The sequence below is a fragment of the Parasteatoda tepidariorum genome, chromosome 8 (assembly GCF_043381705.1).
Source record: "Parasteatoda tepidariorum isolate YZ-2023 chromosome 8, CAS_Ptep_4.0, whole genome shotgun sequence".
Taxonomy (NCBI): Eukaryota; Metazoa; Arthropoda; class Arachnida; order Araneae; family Theridiidae; genus Parasteatoda; species Parasteatoda tepidariorum.
This window is the reverse complement of record NC_092211.1, coordinates 16,555,955-16,581,311: the sequence shown is the minus strand read 5'-3', so window position 1 is coordinate 16,581,311 and position 25,357 is coordinate 16,555,955. Positions and strand designations below refer to the sequence as shown.

Sequence of the window (25,357 nt, the reverse complement as noted above, 5' to 3'; positions counted from 1 at the left end):
AAGTTTATTAATTACACAGGCCTGTGATGAAAAAAATATAAGGGGTCTGATAGCTGAACTTAATGTATTTTTTGGTGTTGAAATGGAAAATAATAATCAAAAATTTCTATCATGTCACTTTTTTTTGAAAAATTCAATTTTACTGGAATTTTTATGAGCATTTACCATAAAAAAAAAATTTCGTTTTTTAATTTCTTCTCTTCTTGACTGACCAGCATTCTACTTTGGTTAGGTTAAATCTACAAAAGGACCCCTCTATCACTACTTCCTGTCATCGTCCCTCACTCTGTTACAATCTCTCTCTACCAATAGTGACGCGAGAATCCTTGTCTAGTTTCGCTGACCTCTCAGAAACACTAACAAGCCTATTAGGGAGTCATTTTAAAGTCTGCTTTTTTCTGTGCATTTCGTGAAACAAGGCTTCGGGTTCGAGACATTGTGAAAATTTCCCAGATGACTTTTGTTATATATGCGCCTCCAGACTGAAAGAAACTTGGGCTATTGTTTTGATGTTCCATGGTTTGATGAGCAAATTTAGTGTCATCTAAGATAAAGACGAGAGGAGGCTGTTTATAGATTCCTCTAAAAGAACCCTCGAGGCTGTTCTTCTTCATCATGGGAGCCAGTATGCATCTGTACCTGTTGGACGCTCAGTACACTTAAAAGAATGCTACGAAAATCTGGCCCTCGTCCTGTACATAAATAAAATATATCGACCACAATTGGAACATTTGCGGTGATTTGAAAGTTATCTCCATGCTTCTTGGTTAACAAGGTGGATTTACAAAGTACCCAAGTTTCATTTGTGAGTGGGACAGCCGTGACAAGACTCAATATTGGGTCTCGCCAGTTAACACAAATAGCGGAATCTACGCCTTCGTTGAGGAGGCGATTACAATTCCTCAATGTGCAATCCTTTTTTTAGTATACCCCTGAAAAACCTTTGGTCGAGATTCAAGAGTAAAGCTGGAGGTTTTTCACCTCATTTTTGCTTCCTCAGTGTGCGGCTGGCCGTAGGCGTAAAAATCAGTCAGAAATTATAACCTGTAAGCCTTATGATCAATTTTAACCCCTAAGGCCATCCATTGTTTTACAATACTCTTTTCGGCTGGATACGACTGGCATCGGCAGGAGTTTTACACGAGTTCCAATACAAACATTATTAATTAGTCATTGTTAACTTTTAGATTTTTCAGCTCAACAATATACTTACATTACATTAGGGACTGTTCGCCTTGCATGCGATTCACGTGTCTTTAATGGAGCGCTTCGCGTTTCCTTGAAGAACTATTCTCACTGAATGCAAACGAGAACCTGATTGGTGAAATTTTCTCGAGTAAATATTTTCATTCAGTCTAATTCGGATTCGAAAAATCGTATCCAGTCAAGATGGTATTTCGCATCTTTTGAAGGAGCATGATGTCGCAAACCATTTGCAATTCGTTGAAGGAATAATGCATTGCGGGCGTAAAAGGGTTTCAGACAGAGAATTGCATTGCTGAATGCATTTACCAACCAAAACCCCGCTAATCTCATCTAGTTCGCGCTCGCTGATGTGAATTTTCATAAGCGATTATTTTTCACCAGCAGGGTGAATGTTTTGGTTGTCGCCTTCATTTTTCCCTTGGCGGTGGTCGGACTTCGGAGAATCGCATGCAGTGTAGGCCTTCCATGCAACAGACTTGCTTAAGAAGCGCGAATCTGATTAATATTCTACGCAGATGTATCAAATTTATTGCTGCAAAACTTTATCATAATTTTGAACCACATATCTTTAAATTATATCTGGCAATCATGCTAAACCTGTCATCTTCTTTTTTCTTGCTCTCGTTTGTATGCTGTCGAGCTTTCCATGATTTAGACTTTTTCAAAGTTTTGAGTTTATAAAGTTGAAAAAATAGGCTTTCTTAAATGTGCAAAATGTATTACTTACGAACGCAAAAAACGAAAGCATTTCTTCCAGCTGAAAGAACGACCCAGTTCTAGTTCTGTTAATCGTAAATGGGAATATTATATGGAAATAATGAGATATCAACAAAAACTGCCTAGTTCTTTAAAATATCTTTTATGTCTTTATTTTTTTTTTCGTTTTTAAATCTTAATTCTTTTCATAGAGAAAGATATAAGATCTTGAAGATTGTTTTAATTTGTAGTTTTGTTTCAATGTTGTGAAGAACTTGCACAGAAGCTTTATTTTTTATTCTATTCTGCTGGTGATAGATAAGTTGTTCAACATATTTTAGGAATTATTAATGTATGTTGCTATTAAATAAGTATTACACTATGAAAGAAAGTTTTAATATGATGAATATTCTCTTTTTTCCTTCTTTTGTTTTCCCAATTCTTATAAAATTAAATTTATTTAGGGAGTTTTTGTAAACGAATGTTCAATATTGTTTTGTTAGTTTTGAAATTAATTTACCTTAATTTTCAAAAAGGATTCGAATTGTAGCTTGTGCATAGTAGTATTTCAGAAATATGTTGCCACCGTTTCATATATATGTTTATAAAATCCCTATGAAAATAAACTTTTGATTTCCTGTCAATGTTTCTAAGCATATTTCAGGTTAAGCAATTCATTTTTCGTGGAAAAAATCCATGTTTCTTGAACTTAACTGCATATTCAGCTGAAAATTTAGAATTCGATTAGTTATTTAAATGAATAATTTTATTTAATTCAATCTATGGTCTTTTGGATTTTCTAATACCTCTATTCACAGTAATCTTTTTCTAATAATGTAAATAAACCTTTTTGAATTACTTTCAATTACCAAATGACTATAATAAAAAATTACTGTAATTTTTTGTAATTGTAACTGTTAAAGTTCGTCTGCTTCCCACCTTCAAATTGTGGTTATTTTGTAAATTCTTACTGGCGGGAAATTAAAATGATAGTATATTTCTCTTATTTTAGAATTTTAAATGTTCTTTATGGTGAAATTCTGGAATAGTCCACCCCTTAGCAACTATTTGACTCTCGCCAAGTTGGTGATTATTACTTGGATCAACATTGTTTTTTTATTATAAAAAAAAAAACAATTTAAATGATTACAACTTTAATAAAATATTTTTATTGTAATAAAATAAGAAATAATTTACCTTAATTGTGATCGCTCATATTTTGACACTCCTAACGTTCAGACAAACATCATGCGCAACCACACTGAATTTATGCTTTTGACATTTCCTTTCAAAACCATCCACCGTATACTTTCGTTCAATCAAACTCATATGCTCTCCAAATTTAGGGCATGTGTACGGTTTCAAAAGTAAATTTTGATTCATACACCATTCAATCACCGCTCTCTTACCTCTTGTATTCGATAAAGTAAAAATTCACTCGTCCATTTGCTCACCATTTTGGACCGGTGCTGCTTAAAAATGTAAAAATTTAAATCACTTAAATTGATGTTGAAAATACACCATTCAATCATCGCTTTCTTACCTCTTGCATTCAATAAACTTAAAAATTCACTCATCTTTTTTCAACCGGTTCTGCACAAAAAAGAATTTTAAAAAAATAAGTAACAATGGTAATCCAGGAAGATATCAGAAGCATGAAAGGCTAAAAAATAAACCTTTTTACCTTTTTTTCTAAACAAGATGGTGGTAAACATATCACACAGTGGTAAACATATCAATTAACCAATCGGGTATAAAAAATTTTTTGCAGTGGGCTCTCAAAATTTTAGGCCTAAAATAGTTGGTCGAACAGTTGGTAGGTGATTCTGAACAGCTGACGTTCAAAATAGACGCTCCGTAAGGTTGCACCATGTCTTCCCGAATCCTAGTTTGGCGAGATTTCATAAAATCGCCATGGGGTGGACTGTTATAGATTACTTAATGAATGAACAACTTTATTCATAAAATTATTCATGTTATCTTTAACACAACAGAAAATATTACTCTTTTTATTAGACATTAAGCTGATATGTATAAGGAATAAAATAAGCTAAAATGCTCTTAAATTTACATTTTAATTTTTTTTACTAGAAATTTATGTCTAACGTTATATATATACATATTTTACTTTATTCAGGTCAAAAGTTTTCCCAGTGCTGCTTTTCTGTTGAACTTATTCATGCACTTGGACATATTCTCCACTCTGTGCAATGGATCGCAAAAGTAATTCTTTAAATGCTTATTTGCTCCTTTTCCTTTCACTACAAAAATAAGTAAATAAATAAAAAAAAAAACTTTTAGGCTTTAGGCAAAAAAATCCTAAAAGCATGAGCTAGGATCCAAAATATTTAATGAATTTTAAAATTATAAAATTTTAAAAATATTTGATAACTAGGAAAAGAATAGAAAAAAAAATAAGAGAAAGAATAGATTGGAAACGAATTCTAAATTCTTACTTATTCACTTTGAAAAATTCTCAATTTTTTAAAAAATTATTTATTTAATTAATATTTTGAAATTAATCTAAAAGCCAGTTAGTCTAACTTTTTTGTACCAAAACTATTTAATTCTTATTGAGAAGGTATAGAATTTTATGTTTTTACTTACAGGAAAAAGAAAAAGGAAAACCTTGCCTTTTTTTTAAAAAAAAATTTTTTTATGTCTATTTTAAAGACTGATCACTTTTCTACTATTTTAGAGTCTCTGCCTTTCAACTTCGCTTTTTAATTTTATTTTTAAATTTACTACCCAATTCTTGCTGACTAATATTAATGCAGAAATCTTTCATAATTGCAAATTTTAATTAGATGATTTAATTTGTCTCATGATCCAACCTATGTTTATTGTTGCAGTTTTAGTTAATAATTTGGAAACTTCATATTTATATTAATACATATTTCTTTTTCCAGAAAATATGTGACTGAACCGAAGTTTTGACATTAAGAAATATTTTCACTTGCCACTTGTTGGAACTGATTTACTGCTTACAAATGTTAATCTACTGCAAGTTTGCCTGATTATTTTTAAAATTATAAACTATTTGATTATCTGCAGTAAAATGGACACACGAAGAAATGCTTGTAAAACTCAGTAAACTGGAAAGCTTTATACTTTATTAAGGATTTTTTTAGTTAAAAACCGGGATTTTTCATATTTTCAATTTTAAAATTTCTACTTGATTCGTTTAAAAAAACCAAATAATTTACCTTTTTTTTAAAACTTTCGAACTGCAATATCGCCATAAAATCACTAATTTATCTGACTTAACATCAAGTTTTTACATATTTCTTTTGGCCTAATTATGATGACTTCACCAATTCGCAGTGAGGGTGATAGGTATAACACGCCATACCCTAGAAATGCAAAACGCCAAAGCTCTCTTTTTCACAGTGGTGTTCTATTGCTTGAGGATGCAGAGAGAGCTCCTGAATATCTTCGCATTACAATAGACTCTGATCCAGATGAGCCAGATGAAATGGAAGTAAATAGATCTGATTCGGAGGAAGATGTAGTTGTGCTTGGAGAGAAACGTCCTACCTATGAAGAGATAACTCTGGAGGAGGTAAGTTTACTATATATTGCATATATTTTTACTATATATTGCATATATTTTTACTATATATATTAGACTGGTCCAAAAAAAACTTTTTTTAAAATTTTGCAGGTCTTAACCCTGAATATTTGTACACATGACAAAAGAAGCCCCGATGCAAAATTTCAACTCATTTGAAGTACATTTAGAGGTAGCTCAAAGACTTTGAAGTTTGGGATTTTGCATTTCATATAAATAAATGACGAAAAAAACATTGACACTATGCCTTTATTTGTATTTTCCCATCAAAAACCATGAATTGTACACTCATATATACATATTTCTTATTTATATCATAAAATATAAGGTAGCGAGCCAACACAATATTTATTAGTAAGCATATATGAAGAAAATCTTAATAAAAAATCATACATTTTGAACAAGTGTGGTTTTTTAGTGTCCTTAACTTTCTTTCTGTATGATTCCACAACTTGAAGTAAGAATTGTTTTTGTTCTTCATCTGTAGTTATCAGTTCATTGTAGTCTGTAATGGGCACTACGCCCCTCTCTGCGCAATCATTTACTGTCTTTAAACATTTCACTTTCTCTTCCCCATCATGGTAAGAATCAAATCTCTTCCATTCCGATGGGGACGAATGTAAGAAATTGCCTCGTATATTCAATGACTTAAATATCATCCAAGATTTTTCATTAACAAAATCATGCAATGATTTTTCATTAACATTTCCGATTTCTTTTTCCTTTTATCGTTTAGAAGCATTGGTTACATCTTCTGTATGTTTATCTATTTTAAACAACTTATCAACCATTAAAACCTTATCTTCTGTGCTTACATGACAGCTGAATAGGCTGAGCATGACTAAGTCTCCGTTTAAGTACCACAGATGCCTCTTCAACCCATTGCTTGCAGCTTTTGAGATTTCTTTGCATTCATTTAACACCAAATTTAAATGTTTCAAAAATTCTAAGTCTATGAAAGGTGCATCAGCTGCGTTAGAGCAGCGAAACCAGGCTTCCACAAGTGTGTGCTAAAATCATTAAATCGTTTCAACCCTTTAGCCTCTTTTGGTGTGAGCTTGAACTGTTCACGAAACATGTATATTTTTAAACAGTAAATAACTTTGGCCATCCACCGTGCATGATGGAATGCTCCTGGTGCTGCAAAATGTACTCCACGTGGAGGCACCTGTCCAAGATAAATCAAAGTCAGTTCTAAAAACTCTCTGTAGTCATTTCTTGCCAATGATTTTGTTTCAAACGTAAGATTATGTTTGGCAAATTTAATAGCTTCCTCTTTTAATACTTTCCAACTTTCTGAAGGTACTATTGTTTCTTCTGGAAGAAGATTTGTCTGTAAAATTCCAGTGACTTTGGAATCTCTTAAACATGAGAACACAAGGTGCATTAGAATGTCCAAATACTGCAGAAAACACTTCACCAATAATGATTTCATAAATATGATGCCTGCAAGCCAAACTGAAGGGCTGTTTTCCAATCTTCTGTTCCAATAATGTACACGCTCCTGTGTGAAGACCAGTGTTACAAGATGTAGTGTCAAAGCACATGCCTTGAATTTTATCTATCTATGATCTCCCAATCATTAAGTGTATCAAATACTGCTTTTGCAATTGCCTTGCCTGTACCAGCTGGCAGTTTTGGCACACCAAGTAATTTCTCCACATCATTTCCTGTGACAAGAATAGGAAGGCTGTAGACTTCCTCCATTTCTCCAGAAATACTAGCCATGAGTTTCCCATCCCAGTGGACGACAAGCGGACCATCAGGTTTGAAGTTATGCTTCAAATCCTTCGCTAACTGGGCTCGAAATTTTGTTCTGTGTCTGCGAAGTGTACTTCGTGAAACTGTACTTTCACTTACATTTATTCCAACTGTTTGGGCTATTGCTGCAATTAAAAATGTAGCACTGCGATCCGAGATTTTTGTTCGATCCAATGCAGACATCAAATTAGGTGAAAGAAGCTTGCTTTTTCCCCCCTTTGCTGTCTTTTCTGAAGTACTGGGATATTGAAAAGCATCATCATCAGTATCACTTTCTGAGGATGAGCTAGTTGAACCACAGTCTTCTTTAATTTCAGCACTTGATGAAGGATAACATACAGTTTTGTTTTTATTCATATCAACGCTATTAGATGGTAGTGTCTCATATCTTTTAGATGAGCGTTTCTCTTTCTTCTCAAGTTTTCTGTCGACTGACAACATACAGCCTTCAAATCCATCTCGCTGTTTAAGCAAAAACTTCTTATGCTCTTCAATTTTTATCATCTGTAAAAGCACCGACATGAGCGATATCCCGCAACATCTTGCATTCTTTGATAAACTTCTGTTCATTGTCTTCTTGAGTATTCGTACGCCGATTTCTGTTCTTATTCAATTTTTGGTACCGCTTAGCTAATTTTTCTAACTTTTGTACTGCATTCTGCTTTTCGGTTGTAGGAATTCTAGCCTTATTCCAGAAGGTCAACACACTAGCAACAGTGTGACTTGCACTTTCATGTATTGATTTTGTCTCATGGTGAAAGAAGAAGTTTCTCAGTACTTCATTAATGGAAGGTAGTTTACATCCTTTTATTTCACTTATGGGAAAACCAAGTAACCAAATTTCAGAGTCTTTTCTAAATCTAATTTTGTTTGTTGACATGACCCAAATGAAGTAATTTGGTGTTGCCAAAACAAGAAGCAAAATGTTAACAATATAATAATTATATTTATAATTATTATATTTATCATAATATATGACCATTGTTTATGAAAATAAGTAAATAAGTAATAAATAGTGATAATATGGAAATTATTTTTTTAAGATTTCAAAGTAAAAACTTCAAAGCCTTTGAGCTACCTCTAAATGTACTTGAAATAAGCTGAAATTTTGCATGGGGGCTTCTTTAGTCATGTGTACAAGTATTTAGGGTTAAGACCTGCAAATTTTAAAAAAAAGTTTTTTTTAGACCAGTCTAATATATATGCAATAAAATAATATAATGAACTGTAGATTTAGTGATGAACCTCGAGTAACTGTAGATTTAGTGATGAAATTTTCCTGTACTATAACCAGGGTATCTGCGCACCTGGGAAGTCATGGAACGTCATGAATTTTAACAAAATTTGTCATAAANCTTGTAATATAATGAACTGTAGATTGAGTGAATAACTGTAGATTTAGTGATGAACCTCGAGTAACTGTAGATTTAGTGATGAAATTTTCCTGTACTATAACCAGGGTATCTGCGCACCTGGGAAGTCATGGAACGTCATGAATTTTAACAAAATTTGTCATAAAATGTCATGAAAAGTCACACATTTAGGTAGCCAAAAAATCTTATTTTTAAAGTAAAATTTCTCCCCCCCCCCATCATCAATCATCTTTTAAACTTCTGTGATTTCGGAATTTTTTTTATTATTTATTTATTTTTTATTTTATCAATTTAAAATTCTAGCTGAAGCAAGCCAATCATTGGCAAACTGTTTTTATTCTGAAATGAGACCAGAAAAATCAGGAGTATTTCTTTCCTTTCTGATAAAGAAGAAAAGTATCTTTAAAATATTTTTTTTTCTTTCCAATGACAGGCACTGAATTTGAATCTTTGCCTATACTATGCAAGAATTGTTGCTCATTTCGCGTTACCCAGTGGGCACCTGTGAACCAAAGTCACGGAGGCGAGTAACATTGCCCACGCCACACTGCCACAAACCCGTTTATTGGGTGGGCCACATTCACACACACAACAGAGGACAGCACAAAGAGAGAGAGAGAGAGAAACATCCAGGCCCAAAGCGGGATTCGAACCCGCTACCTATGGCTTCGCAGTCAGGCACGCTAACCGCTCGGCCACCAGGCCGGCACTTTAGAATATAATTCTGCAGAANCCGCAGCCTATGGCTTCGCAGTCAGGCGCGCTCGGCCACCAGGCCGGCACTTTAGAATATAATTCTGCAGAAAAAAAGGAGACAAAATTATTTGCTTTTGTATTTTTTTCGGCTATTTTATTACTTTAACTCTTTCATTACTCTGTTTTTTTAATTTTGAAATCTATAAATATGAAGATGCAGAGTATAACACTTTTTGTTATACCTATAATTTCAATCGATGTTTTTATAATGCTTTTTTAAATTTATTGTTGTATTTTTTTTCCAGAGAAAATAGTAACTTCGTTAAATCATAAATTTTTTTTTTTAATTAGTCTAGAAAAGTCATGAATTTGGAAATCTAAAATGTAGCAGATACCTTGTGTAACTCAATCTTCAATTCCGTGGATCAATTCCATCATAAAATTCCCCCCACCCGAATTGTTTTTTTTTTGTCTGAAAAAGAGCATGAATACAAGTTGTGATGCCTGTTATGTTCAATAAACACACAGTTTAAATTAAATACAACTTTATTAATAGTCAAGAATAATTATATGAAACATGTTAAACCTCGTGGTTCCGTTCAACAACAAACGCTGACGTCACCCCCGACCTGTTGCCATCCTCCTAAGGTGTATACTATAATCGATTACGATTATATGACACATCCCCTGTTTCAGATAAATTGCATTAACAATAGTCACATGAAACATCCTTTGTTTTGAATAAATAGTGGTAAGAATCATAATACAACTCATAATCAGCTAATCGTGTGCAACATTTCTCCCACACCTTTTTTTTTTTTTTTTTTTTTTTTTTTTTTTTTTTTTTTTTTTTNAGAAAAGTCATGAATTTGGAAATCTAAAATGTAGCAGATACCTTGTGTAACTCAATCTTCAATTCCGTGGATCAATTCCATCATAAAATTCCCCCCACCCGAATTTTTTTTTTTTTGTCTGAAAAAGAGCATGAATACAAGTTGTGATGCCTTATTAAAAAATCGTATGAATACGAATTCAAATATATAATTTTAAAGTCACTTGAACACAATTCTTACTAGTGGCTTTTAAATTGTGTGAAGATGAAACCACATATTTGATAAAAAAAATCGTGAAAGTATGAAACATGGTGCGAAATCTTAAATAGCATAAATAGGAATTGCGGTGTGTCATTTTAAATGCAATTTAAAACTGCAATTGTATTGATCAAAAAAGGTGTAAAAACTTAATCCTTCCCCCCCCTCCTCAGGAATTCAAAAAGGCAAATCTTCTTTGAAGAGGTAGATTTTTCTTTTTTAGTTATAGTAAAAATTTTTCTGTGAATGGCGTTTGCATGTTCAGGTATATTATACTGGTTTGCATGACAGTTTGACTTAGCTATTCAAAAAAATATAATTTTTTTAGTACTATACTCTCTGTTTTTTTTTCTTTCATAAGATAAATTTTTTTCTTGAGTTTTAGTACAAAAAAATTTATTTTGCTAAAATTTTAAAAATGGTACCGGACAAGACATTTGTCTGCTATTCATGGAGTTGACTAGTGGTTTGAAAGCCTAATCTTAAGTATAGTTATTAACTTTTGCAGATTTTAATGTGTTTATGAAATCAGAAATCTCTTAGTATTTATATAGTTTTGTTAAAAAGGGGATTTGAATTCCTGACCTTCGAAATATGTAGGGTTGCTGCAATTTGAAAAACTTGGTCTCAATAGTTTAGGCAGTAGAGTGATTGAAAGTTTAGATCCCTTAATGCTAATTTCACTTTTAGGTTATTTTGCTACATCTCAAGAAATTTTTATAAGCAGAATGAAAACTTGTTCATTGAAGGTTAATTCCATAGAATTTTTTTTAATAGTTAATTGTTTTTACATAGTTTGTTTAATAATTGTCAAAAAATTTTTTTTAATTGTAAATAATAAATTTTTACTTCACTTTAAAGAGTGTAGTTATGTTTGAATGACATAAATACAAAATTTAAAAAGCTTATGAGAAACCAAATTTTAAGCAAAAAATGTTTTTTAAAAATTCTCAAAACCGTAATTTTGCTCAATTTTTTTTATTTTGCATTTAAAATTTCATTCTTTTAAAATGATGTTAAATATTGTTTGCTTTACAATTCAAAATTTTTTAGACTATTATGAAATAAATTAATTAAAAATAATAAATAATTATTAAAAACGTATTATTTTTTTCATGGAATTCTCTTTTTGTAAACAAACTTTATAAGCGTGTGCAAATTTTTTTCTATTCACTAAAAAAATACTTAAGACATGCGAAAATATACTAAAAGTAAAAATATTATTAATGGATCCAAACTTCCTCTCTTCACAATTAACTATTGTGTCACACATTTCCTGGATTATTACTTTGTTATTTATTATTAATGTTTCTGTGTTAGGTAGTTAGCTATTACTGATCATGTCTTGGGCATTTGCAAATGGGAGTGAAGTGAAAATGACAGACTTGCCTCCCCCCCAAAAATTTTAGTTGTAACTTTTTTTAAACTTTTTATTTTAAGTAATAACAGGGTTGCTAAGGTATCTAAAAACTTGTAAAGTCATGAAATTTGAAAATTAATTATCAATAAATAAGTAAATCAGGGAAAAGTTAGGGAATTTTATATATTTGAACTTAAATCTGAAAAATTGAGATAGTTTGATTTGGCAAATGCCAGGCATCCGATATTTACCCCACATTTCTCAAGTCGCACGTTTTCTCTGCAGGAGTTTCTTTTTTCTTATTTGTCAATAGTTGAAATATAATCTATATTGTTTTGTTAAATATTAATAACTATAAATGTCAAATATCAATTTTTTTTATTTCACTATTCATTTTGTCTATAAAGCTGACAGTGCGACATNTTGTTTAATAATTGTCAAATTTTTTTTTTTAATTGTAAATAATAAATTTTTACTTCACTTTAAAGAATGTAGTTATGTTTAAATGACATAAATACAAAATTTTTAAGAATTTTTTTACTTTAATAGCTTATGAGAAACCAAATTTTAAGCAAAAAACGTTTTTTAAAAATTCTCAAAACTGTAATTTTGCAAATTTTTTTTTTATTTTTCATTTAATTACATTCTTTTAAAATGATGTTTAATATACAACAACACAATTACAAATGCTTTACAATTCAAAAATGTTTAGACTATTATGAAATAAATTAATTAAAAATAATAAATAATTATTAAAAAGTTATTATTAATGATCATGTCTTGGATAGTTAGTTATTAATGAAAAGTTAGTTATTAATGATCATGTCTTGGGCATTTGCAAATGGGAGTGAGGTGAAAATGACACACTTGCCTCCCCTGAAAAATTTTAATTTGTTGTAACTTTTTTTAACTCTTTATTTTAAATAATAACAGGGTTGCTAAGCTATCTGAAAATTTGAAAAATCTGGTAAAGTCATGAAATTTGAAAATTAATTATCAAAAAGTAAATAAATAAGGGAAAAGTTAGGGAATTTTATATTTTTGAACTTAAATCTGAAAGAATGAGATAGTTTGATTTGGCAAATGCCAGGCATCTGATATTTGCCCCACATTTTCTGTGCAGGAGTTTCTTTTTTGTTATTTGTCAATAATTGAAATATAATCTATAATGCTATGTTAAATATTAATAACTGTAAACGTCAAATATTAATTTTTTTTGTATTTCAGTGTGACATTAGATTGTAATTTTTTTAAAAATATGTCTGTAAAACCTGGAAAAGTCAGGAAATTTTATTCTTCCATTGGACTAGCAACCCTGTAATTATAATTTATGCTTATTATGTGTCATATTAAATCTGCTCTGAATCATGAAAAGTTGCCTTTTTTAAAAATTTAATTCTATAATTAAATATCTTTTCCTTGATTAGAAGATATAAAAAAAATATTACCTAATACAAAGACAAGGAAACAAATTATTGGATTTTTATTTTCTGTTTCTTCTTTGTCCCCAATATATGTTCATTAATTATTTAAATGCATGATTTTTTTTTTTAAGAATAAAATTCCAGCATTGTGAAAACATTATTTTTTTACCAAAGTTTGTTCATTGAGTAGGTGTGTTAATTAATTATTGAAATTGTTTGTGAAAATTTTGTTACCCATGTATAATATTATTCTTTCAATCAAAAAATATATATAGATGATTTCTGAATGATTTTAATTAATATTTTCTATTGTTGCGTGCCCTAAGAAAATTTCTGTGGACAAACTTTTTCTTATTTACCTTTTATTTTTATTGATATTTAACTCTCATTATGCATGCAGGATGATGAAGGTGAAGTCAGAGAAAAAGTTGTTGAAAAAGAAAAACAAGAACCAAAGTCTGGAGAGGAACCATTATATGAATGCACTTTTTGTGATAAATCTTTTAGAGTAGAATCATTGCTGAAGTTCCATGTTAAAATGCACAATTCATCCAAACCAGTGATCTCTGAACCATCATCATCAATGACCAGTCCAGCAATTGATGATAGAAAAACAGTTGATAATACACCAAAGAAAAAGAGGTAAACTTTTATTTTGCTCAAAAAAACTAAACTCAGTGGCACAACAGCCCATAGAGGGCCAAGGCCTACTGGGCCCATCTCAGTTTTCTTGACCTTGGGCTCTGGGGTGCAGGAGCAGATGTTCCGGTCAGGTGGTCAGCCGAATGCGGAACCCCCAGTGTTTAGTTCCCAAGCATGCTTGGTATTCATTTATCGACCCACTGAAGGGATCAAAGGCTGAGTCAGCCTTGCCCGGCCCGAGGATTGAACCAGGGGCCTGTGGCACGACAGCGCAAAGCCACCGAGCGTTTATTTTGCTCAAGGATGAGTTTTTTCAGCTTTTTGGCTAAATTCTACTCTTTTTTTTATTTTATTTATTTATTTTTTTAATTTAATATAAAAAAACAAACAAATTTCTAATTTTTTAATAAAATTTTGCTTTTTTTCAAACTTCTGAAAAATTAATCTTTTTTTAGTACCCATTTTTGTATCCATGTAAACGCGATCCAAAATTGCATATTCTGGATTTGAAAATCATATCGATCGAATATTCACTTAATTTAAAATTATGCATTGTGATTAGTATTCACACGATTTAAAATTACATATCTCAATTTGTTTTAACACAATTTAATTTTATATATCTCGAGTCGTATCCACGCGATTTAAAATTACACCTCTCCATTCGTATTGATGCCAATTAAAATTACATGTCTGGATTCGTATTCACGCGATTTAAAATTATGCATCTGGAGTCGTATCCATGCTATTTAAAATTGCGCATCTCGATTTGTATTCACCCGATTTAAAAAATCTCTTATTGGAATACATAATCAAGCGATTTAAAAATCTCACATCAAGATCAAAATTCTCACTAAATAAAAAAATAATAATTTTTATACAGCATTGTTCGTAAGTCGATATTTTTATTATTTTTTATTAAAATATTGATAATGTTCTAGTAATATATATGCTTCTTAAATACACTTATTGCTCATTTTTCAGGAATTTTTTCTATTTAAAATTTGTTTTGTGCACTACATTTTTGAATTTCTATTTTCAGCCTTTTTGACTTTTTACCTAACTCCTCTCTGTTTGCTGGAACTTTAAATTAGTGTAAAGGCCATGTTTTAAAGACTCTGTCAACACATATAATAAATTTGTTTTTGCAAATAATATGTATAACTGTTGTGAGTTTGCAGTGGTTAATAATGATTGTTAGGTTAAGTTAAGCTTATCTACAGCCATAACCTTCTATGCTAACTCTGAAAATAGCTTAAAATATCAATATGAAGGACACAAAATTGTGAAAATAAAAAGTGTTTGTTGTCTAGTTTTTTTAAACATTTAAAACATTATTTCAGTGTCGCTTTATATAGGCTTCTGAAAATCTCTGATGATTGAGAATTGCATTTATTTTGTTAATTTTCATCCATGCTCTCGTTGTCTCGCCTAATTTGTTGAAAATATTGTAGATCTTTAACCTCAACAAACTAGCTGTTGCGAGAATGCTTTACTGTGTTACATACAAACCTCAAAATGTTCAGATTTTTATTATATTTTGGATTATATATATTTTTTTGATTATTTTCATAATTAATAATTATCATTATTTGTCTTTATCTCATCTTTGTCCATGTTGAATAANCTTTACTGTGTTATATACAAACCTCAAAATGTTCAGATTTTTATTATATTTTGGATTATATATATTTTTTTGATGATTTTCATACTTAATAATTATCATTAAAATTCAATAAAATCATTTTTTTTGGTGCTCTTTAACGTTGTTTCCCTTAGTTTAATAATTATCATTATTTGTCTTTATCTCATCTTTGTCCATGTTGAATAACAATTTGATTGAAAATATGTTGCATTACAGATTGAAAATATGCATTTGAAAACTTGCTACATACTTTGAATAACTTTTTAATTAGTACAATTTTTAAAAATCGCTGAAGTATATAGGTGGCATTTAAAAAGTCACTTTAATCAGTTGGGAAACTTTCTCCCTTCTCCGAAAATTGAGTTTATGACATTTGTGAAAATTGACAAACCAATAAAACCTATGCTACATGATTCAAAGAGTTGCGTTCAAATAATTTTCCTACCCTTTTGCTGTACTGTACCCTTTTGGAATTACTTTTGTGTCTGAAACATTTATTCGATACTTTAAACTTTATTTTTTATTTTATTTTATAACTGTTGCTGAACCGCCAACCTAATTTTGGGTTTACGAGTACTAATGTTCAACTCCTTAGCCTTGTAATTTTGAACCCAATCCAGAAGACAAGAGAACTCCTACATCAAGTATTGGTATGAAAATGTTGCCTTTGTGGAGGATTTTTTGAGGGAACTAACCCGCATTTGCGTTACATGGAGAGAAACACCACAAAAATCTCCCTTGGTTAGTCTGACGGTAAGGTCTGACTCCAACCCATGATCCGTCTACCACTGAGGATATTTGATGTCAGCACTATGGTCGGTGCAAGCCAGATGCAGAAGTCATATCAACCAGCCATCACTCAGATTTAAACTAGGTTCACCTCATTGGAAGCAGAATGCTCTATCCCCTGAGCCAATGGTGCTCAAAGTTTATTCTGAACAAATTTTAATTAAATAAATCTTATGAGCTTATCAGTTAATCAAACTAGTTCACCTATATTTTGGATGCCCTCTCTGGCTGTTTTTAAAGCATTTTTGTTTGGCTGATATTGTTCTTGTGATGGATTTTCACTACTTTTAGCCCACAGTTAAGCATTTGGTGTATTTCTAATGTATTCTAATCTTTTACAGTCATTGATGCTGTAATTATATATTCCCTTGATAAAGATAACAAGTATTTAAATAACAATTATATTTTGTCTTTCTTTGATTTTTGTAGGCATTCTGTTGATAATCAGGATGAAAGCCGACAGAAAGTGAATTCAAAGTATCTCCATAAGCACAGAACCCGCCAAGAAAAGCATAAAAGTCATAAGCATAAAAAGCACAAAAGGTCGATATCAACATAATCTTCAGTTTTATTGTATTTCAGTTTTCATAGTTCTTATCATATGTTCAGTAATTTATGTTCATTTCTGTGTATATTTTCAGTTTATTTTTTTTCCTGAACAGTGTAATATAAGGCAAACGAATTAAAAAACTATATATTATGTAGATAAATATTAATTTTGATTCCTTCTCCTTTAAGTTTAGAAATATTTTGAATCTTTTATGTTTTTAATTTTTTTTTCTTAAATTTTTTATTGGAGTTGCAAGCTATATTCCCATCAAAAAACAAAACTAGTTAGGGTTTATTTAAAAGTACATGGTGTAATTAGTTACACATTACTTTATTGCCATTTCAAAATCTATTTTCCTTGCAATATTATGAAAAATGCAATTTTTAGTTGCTATTCACGCTAGTTTAGTTTTTATAAATATTTCCAGGCATAGTTTATGTTGGCTGTTTCATATATTAAAGCCTAATTGCTTGTTAAGTTAATGACTTGCAATAATTTCTAATAGGTTTCGTCTAGAAGTAATACTTTATTTCTTTTTACTAATGATTCTAATAAAATATAATTAATTTACATCTAGTGACTAATGACTCATCTTTACCAGACTTGGTATGCACACTTTTTTTTTTGAAAAGGGCCCCAGGTAAAAAAAAAATAGGTCGTACAAAAAAATTGACTTTTGAAATGCTGAACTGTGTTTGGTTTTTATATCCATTGTTAATTTAATAACTTAATTATGTTTTGTATAATAAGAACACTATCTAATTATTTTAAAATAGAAAACAGTATAAATAAACTTTTAAAAAAATGGAAGTTTTGTTACACTAAGTTTTTTTTAAAAATAAAATTAAGTAATAACACATTTTAAATTCTCTCTGCCGAAAAACTAATAGATTTTATTAATTTTTTTGCTGTTTATGAATTATTTATATCGTTAACTTTTAAATAATTTCTGAAATTACATTTGTTTTTAACAAGTTTTGGGTTAAAAGAAATTGCAAATTGAATTTGTGCCTTTATATATTTTTTTAAACTTTAATGTTTTTTTTTTTCTTTTCAAGTTTATTAAAACTGGTGAAAATAATTGTTAAATTTCTTTTGCTATATATGTAGTTTTTTCCAATTATTTTTAATTGAAAGGCAGGTTCCTTCAAGTGTCGTATTTGGCCTCAAGGCATAGGTTGTGCACCTTCAACCTATGGATTTTGAAAAAGAGTTTTAGAGAAAAATTGAAAAAAAAAGGATAAAAATTACAAGGAAAAAAACAATTAAATGAAGTCAAATGGCATCTTAAAACTCTAATATATTTATCATATTTATTTTCAAATAAAATAGATAAATTCTCAGCTTTAAAATTATTGGTTGGCATTTACTTTAAAATACATCATTAATTTCACTGGAGAGTATATTTTTACATTCATTAGTCTTGTATATTCATTAAGAGAAATTTTATTTTTTTGTTATTTTACCAATGGAAAAATTGTAGTTTTTCTTTTAAGTTCATAGAATTTTTTTCAAGAGAATAACTATTTGATACATTCCTCTTTGCAGAAATATTTTTAAATTGTTTTATTGCTCAATTTGGAATGAAGTTAAAGATTATGTTTAACCTCTTACATTTTTTTCTCCAGATTTTTTATGTAAGTTAAATGTTATAGATGTTTATATTTATAGTAATTATTTTTGTTTTCTATTATCTAATTTTGTATTTAAAAATTTTGCAAAATTGTATAAAAAATTTTCGAAGCAGAAAAATATATTAATCTATGTCTACAAATTGATTATCAAATTTTTGAATTCATTCTTATAAAAATGATTGTATCAAAATCAAAATGATTTAAGATATTTACTTTAAAGGTTTTTGATTACTTTTATAAATTTAAAGTTTCATTTATTTCAAATGATTAGTATATCAAATTTAAACTGAAACTTTTTGTAATAAACTATTTTTATTTCATCTAAAAAAAAAATTATGGACAAACTCATTTATAAAATATATTGTTAATTTTATATGCTTATTTATTCCTACATTAAGCTTGCTGTAATTTGGTTCTAAAATATTTAAAACTTTTATAGTGTGCTCATATTTTTATGTTAATTGATGGAAATAGTTTATCTTATATTATCATTGTAATTCAAACAAAATAGGTCATTGGATAATGGATGTCTATTTTTTTTAAAATTCTACAAATTTGTTTATTAGTTGAAGAAAATTGTCAATTTTAAAATTAAATGTCTGCTATGTTTTATCTTTTAAATTTCTTGTAATGTGGTTTCAAACACTTGCTTGATATTTTTGATGTGTGTATATTCAAACCCTGTATATTTCAAACCTATCAAAATGAAATGGATTACAGGGGTCTGTCCAGGGTAAATTTACTACCGTTTAGCAGTACTTTCACAAAGCCAACTTTAGGAAAAACAATAGTTTCACAAATAAGAAAGAAAGTTCTCATACAAACCCGCTCGAGTTGCAATTTATGGAAAAGAGAAGTTTTTCTGCCAGCTGTCTTTTACGAAAAGGTAGCAAGTGTTTGATCCGATCATAACAAAGTGAGCTTTTTTTTGCTGAGGTTTTTAAAATGAAACGACACGAAGCTATCCCTCTATAAACTTTACAGGAAGTCTAAGTTCGAACATTAACTTAAACACTATTGTAAATTTATTCTAACAGACCTTTATTTTTTTATGAACTATTTTTTTCTCTGTGAAACTTTTTTTCTTTATGACACAGTTGAAAACGTTCTAATAATTAAAATTACTTTTAGTACTAGTTCTGTTAAGTGCATGCTTTTATTAAATTTAAGTTGAAATTGAACTATGGACAGTGATTTTTATGGATTTTGAAATTTGAATAAAATTTTTAGCCCAAAATTTTACAATAGCAAGGTTGTGTTTGAATATATGGGGAAAAATATATAGAAATTTACCAGTTGAAAATGATTTTTATTTGTAGTGACAATTTTTGAAAACATTTCCTTACTTAGCCATATTTTTGTGTTGATTTTTTAATATAATTTTTCATTTTCACAATTTATGTCTAAATTTTCACAAAATAGGTACCTCTTAAAAATAAACCTAGACAGACCCCTGGATTACTTATTTATGAATTATCTTACCTAAATAAACAATGGATCATAGAGAGAATTCTCTTTAGTTTTCAGGAACATATGAATATTTTGTTAGAATATTATTAAAATTTTTTTTAAAAAGTAAACACTAAGTAAAATGAAGTAGAAGCTATTATTGCCAGTGAAAGGGAACTCTAAAATTATTTTTGAACATAACATTGTCTAGTTAAGATATTTTTTTATTTTCCGGTATTTAATGTCTTAAAAAAAACTGAAGACTTCTTAACGGAGGACTCTTCAGTTTTTCAATAAGGTTATATTTTGTGCTATGTATAAAAAAGTAAAACAATGTGAATACAGCATAAATAAAGTTATTTTGGTCAGTACATGTATTCAGTTCCTTCCAGTTGATCAGTTGCTTGTTGTCCCCAATTTTAAAAGAGAATAGAAATGTGTATAATTGACAGATGCACAAGTACTGTGAAAAATTGAGATAGCTTAAAGGAAGTGAAATTAAATTTACTATTTGCTAGAAATGAAAAACTTTTGAAGAGAAGTGAATTTAATTTGTGAAACTTAAACCATATTAATCTTAAATGTGAATTAAAATACTTTCACTTAAGCGAAAATATTTTAATTTATATTTAATTAAAAATTGCTTCTTGTGAAGCAGTATTACATAGGATTTATAATTGAAAATTAAACTTTATAAATTTATTTTGATGTACTCTATTGTGCATTTATGCTCTTTTCTCAAAACTGAGAATGGAATATCTATTTTTTGTGCAATGCTGATATTCTGTTTGTAGACTCAAATATTTATTGGAACCCTAACACTTCAGTTACCAAATTGAGCACACTAAACAGCAGGAACTGTATTCTTCCATTTTTTTAAGATTCTAATTTTTCCTAGGGAACACAATAAGAAATGATATTAGATTTATTTTTATTTTTGGAATAAAGTTCTGTTGATAAAGTATTGTCACAAAATTTTTCAGCATTTCTATCCTAGAATTTAATTATTTTAGTCACAAGTTATTGATTCTTAAATAACAGGAATATGGTTTTATCCCTGTTACGATTAATTTGAGAAATTAAACTATTAATATTAAATAGCTTCAGACTTGTAATTGTTACATAATGAAGGAAAATATTTATAAGGCAATTTAATAGTATTTGTTATTTTTTTAAAGATATATATATAAGTATAAAAAATTAGTCCATGATTTTGCATTGAAAATTTACCAGCACCTAGATTGTTAAGGAGAAATAAAAAGGTTAGAAAAATATAAGAAAGCATTTTATTATTTAGTTATCAATGTTTGAAATATTTATCCTTGGTAATGTTTATTTTTTAGGTTTTAAATATTATTTTTATATTATTAACTCATTGATGTGTGTAACAGTTTTCAGTTCCTAAACATATTCAGAATATAATTTATATTAATTGAATATAATCAAAATAGCTTTGAGTTAAGCTCTTTCCTGGAATATACTATGGCTTTTCTCATTCTTAGTCAATGTGAAGTTAATTTCGCTTAAAATTATGTATATTTTAGCATCTTGATGTATTTCAACATGATGTTGAAATTGATATCAGCGATAAGAGATATTTCTCTGAATGGGGAAATTTTTTTGGATGAATTTTGAATAACCAATTTTGTATTACTGTTTAAAAAAAAAAAAAAAAACTTTATGAATATATTCCTTGAACTTTCATAATGTTTTTTAATTTTTGAAGATTCATGCTAAGGATACTTAATTACATATTATCCATATCTTTGTGTAAACATGAGCTTAATGTATGTATGATATATTTTGCTGTTGTTGTTTTATGAGCCAGTGTTTAATCTGCTAATAAGTGTAATAAAAATTTTTGAATCATTTATTTTACTGCTTTTGAACTTCTTTTTAGTAACATTTAACCTAAATAAGTAAACTTTAAAAATGTAAGTTATTCTCAAAAAACTTTTTGAGTCCCAGACACCTATCTTGAAACAGTAAGGAGTTTAAGGATCAATTATTACTATTGATAACAGAATGTCTCCTGAAATAAAAAACCGACTCTATCAGGCAAATAGGGCTGAGAAGATTTATTAAATCTAGGAAAATCTTTTCTTTTAAATTTTTTTAGAAAAACAAAGTTCTTACTTTACAAAACTCTTGTCAGGACAGTCTTGACATATGCTTGACGTATGAAGCTTGGACAATGACAAAACTGGAAGAAAATTGTATCGCAATATTTGAGAGAAAGATTTTGTGGAGTATACTTGAACAAAGTATACTCCACATAGTTTTGATATGGTGCAAATTAAAAGTATGTAAATGAAAACAATAACTGGAGAAGGAGATTTAACTTTGAACTGTACAAGATTTAATGACAACCCAATATTATTAAATACATAAAAATCAATAGAATGAATTGAATGGCTGGCCCACGTGATTCGAATGAGTGATGACAACACAATAAAAAGGATATTGCTTTTTAGATCCACTTGAACAAGAAACCTAGGAAGGACGCGCCTTGCAATTAATGAAAAGATTTTGAGATAAAAGATAAATCGGAAGTCATTATGGAGAAATCTTCAGAGGAAGGCATTGGCCCACATTGGCCTGTCTGGTCAACTATGATGATCTGAACTTTAATCAGGTTTACTTTCAATTTAATAGTTTTGATATAGTACAAATTGAAAGCATGTTAATTTTTATTAATTTATGTCAAACAAAATTGTGTGAATTATGCTGTTAAAATTTTTCATTAAATCATGGGTAAGTGACAAAATGCTATTTTTGCAATCGTTGAAGATAAAAGTGTTAAAATATATGGATTTTGTTATACTGTCAAAAATCTGGAATCTATTTGATGAATGTTTGGTTATTTTTCAGGTATATTTAGTTATTATATATGGTTGGTAATACTGGGACATGGACAAACACAGTACCACACTGGGCTATGTGAACGAGCCTTTCCATTTTTTAAAGCATAAATATTGGAAGAAATTGAATTTTAAGAGTAGTTTCAGACTAAAACTATCTAGTTTCAATCCAGACTAATATATTGACTTTCTAGTAGTGCATAGGGATCATAGTCCCGCAGTGGACTGATTGTTAAGACACGGTTCCCAGCAGATCGCCTAAGTCAAGCATCACTGGATACGGTCAGTGTGCGGGTGGGTGACCACTTGGATCAGTCTGCGTAGGGACCGAGGGTGTGCGGTATGGGTTCTCGTTAAACTGTTCTACCGCAAAGTGCTCGACTTCGCATGCAGGTCGTCGGGCTACCGAAGTGGGGGTGACAACCCCTCTGCAGAGGATCAAAATTGTGATGGCATGTCTTCGGATCATCCTTAGGGATGTTTCCCAGACTGTCGCCAAAAACCCACTGTGCAACTCTATTGCGACGTAAATTAACAACAACCTTTGCATTGTTGCATGTTCCCCAAATTTCTGATTCCTCGTTCTGAAGCAATATCGTGTTAAAAAAGTAAAAATTTAAAAAAGCATGTAGAAATCCATAGGACTAACTGCGGAATTGCGATCGAAAACAACATGGATTTACGATGAAAATAAGTGCAAAATCGAACTAGCATTTGCTTGGTTTCAGACTAACGAGTCGTATAAGTTACGTTTTAAAAATGTAAGGATTTCTACAATTAGAATTTCATACTTGTTATCAAAAGTTATATAAAAAAAAAAAAAAAAAAAAAAAAAANTCAAAAGTTATAAAAAAAACGTGAATTCAGGACTCAATTTGCGAAAATTGAATGCTTGCGTCAAAAAGTTATTCAAATACGCGTTACAAAATTTCTCGTGCAAAATAATATCCGATTAAATGTATTCGGATTTCAAAAAATCATGTAGAAATCTGAATCAGTAATTGCTGAAAAACAACAGGAATATACGAGGAAGATGGTACAAAATCGAACAAACCGATGGGTGATTACTTATATGCGCAATTGGAGATTCATGACTCACAATAGCTTCGTATTTAAAATATCGGGATTTTAGAAATCCATGGGTATAACCCTTTAGCCCTGGGTATACCCACGGAGAAAGTTGGTTGAAAAACAATGCGAATTCCTACGAAATCTGTGCAAATTGCGCGCCTGCGTTTAAAAGTAATTATTCATATGCGCAATTCGAAATTGCTATAATAATATCCTATTAGAAATATCGGAATTTTAAGAAACTATATAGAAATCTTTTATTGCTTAAAAGAAAAAAAAGACATTGATTTTTCAGGATATTAAAGCAAAATTACCTCTTAAAATAACTCAAATGCCCGATTCGAAACTTTCGTGACGTATTAATTTCGTATAGGAAAAAAAAAATTCAAAATAAAAAATAATATTTTTAAAAACCACGTTTTTGTAGTGGAGAATAATAATTAAAAAATAAAAATTTGAAAAGCGAAGAGCATGGGGCGCATGAAATACATGACAGTAATGTTATATTAGTGTGTGCATGTATATCTGCAATTGTAATTGTATCTGAATGTGGATGTGTATGCGTAATATGTTTGTGTATGTGGCTGTGCATGTGTATGAGTAAGAAAATGTGTGTATGTACTGTTATGTATTCCATGCGCCCCACGTTTTTCAAATTTTTATTTTTTAATTATTATTCTCCACTACAAAAACGTGGTTTTTAAAAATATTATTTTTTATTTTGAATTTTTTTTGTACTCACTTCCAAAAACTCAATTTTTTCACTCACTGTACACAAAACTAAGGCTCCTATACTATCAGAGCTGACCTATCAAGCAGTATTGGAGCAATAAAGTTCACAAGTTAACGTTATGTTAGTATTGTGCTTATGTTAGCTCTTTGGAGCAAAAATAGACGATGAGTCGGCCTGTCTAATTCAGGGGCTCTACACAAAACTTTTCAACTGACATGTGACACTACTTTGAAATAATCGAATCGACAACAAAGGACAATCGCGAAAATATTAATTTTTCTTTAATTTTATTTTACTTTGTATATCTTCTTTCTCTTCATTTTCGTGCATTGTCATCCAATTCTGAGCTGTGTGCCAAATTTGAAGTCAGTAGCTAGTCGGGAAGTTAGTTTAAAATCGATTACAAAATTCCACCCGAACAGACATACACGAAGGCAAGTTAATATAAACGTGGTAAAATGCGTGTCATTCAATTTTCTTTTAGCAGAGTATAATAAGAAAGGTTTATTTTTATTCGCATCATTTTTGTGCGTGTCTCGCGGTTTCGGAATTTTTTTTTCTCGAAACTTTTCGGGTCCCTTGAACTCGCAAGTTATGAAGAAGTTGCGGCCCAATTTAGGAATTTGAGTTTAAAAGATCCTACTTTATTGAACCTTATTACGCGTAATCGCAAATTCTCAGACAATATACATGTTTAATTGTAAAAACATTAGAGTATGAAATTGTTCAAAGTTTTTTATTACTGTGAAATATTTCATATTTTTTTGTTATAATAAGCAATCTAAATGTGAGCACTTGTTTTTTA

General features: G+C 29.8%; 1 protein-coding gene across 2 annotated transcripts; it reads left to right on the top strand.

The window, feature by feature from the left end:
* The first annotated feature begins 1,335 nt into the window (after nucleotides 1-1,335).
* Nucleotides 1,336-21,760, top strand: LOC107444109 (uncharacterized). 2 transcript variants are annotated; one of them, XM_043041022.2, is made up of 5 exons: nucleotides 1,336-2,254; nucleotides 4,040-4,125; nucleotides 4,812-5,464; nucleotides 13,579-13,820; nucleotides 16,684-21,760. In XM_043041022.2, exons 3-5 carry the CDS (start codon nucleotides 5,204-5,206, stop codon nucleotides 16,811-16,813), a joined length of 633 nt encoding a protein of 210 aa, XP_042896956.1. In that variant the 5' UTR covers nucleotides 1,336-2,254; nucleotides 4,040-4,125; nucleotides 4,812-5,203; the 3' UTR covers nucleotides 16,814-21,760. The 2 variants fall into 2 exon arrangements, with proteins under 2 accessions (XP_042896956.1, XP_042896960.1); XM_043041026.2 differs by lacking the exon at nucleotides 1,336-2,254 and having other exon boundaries at nucleotides 3,951-4,125.
* The last annotated feature ends 3,597 nt before the right edge of the window (nucleotides 21,761-25,357 follow it).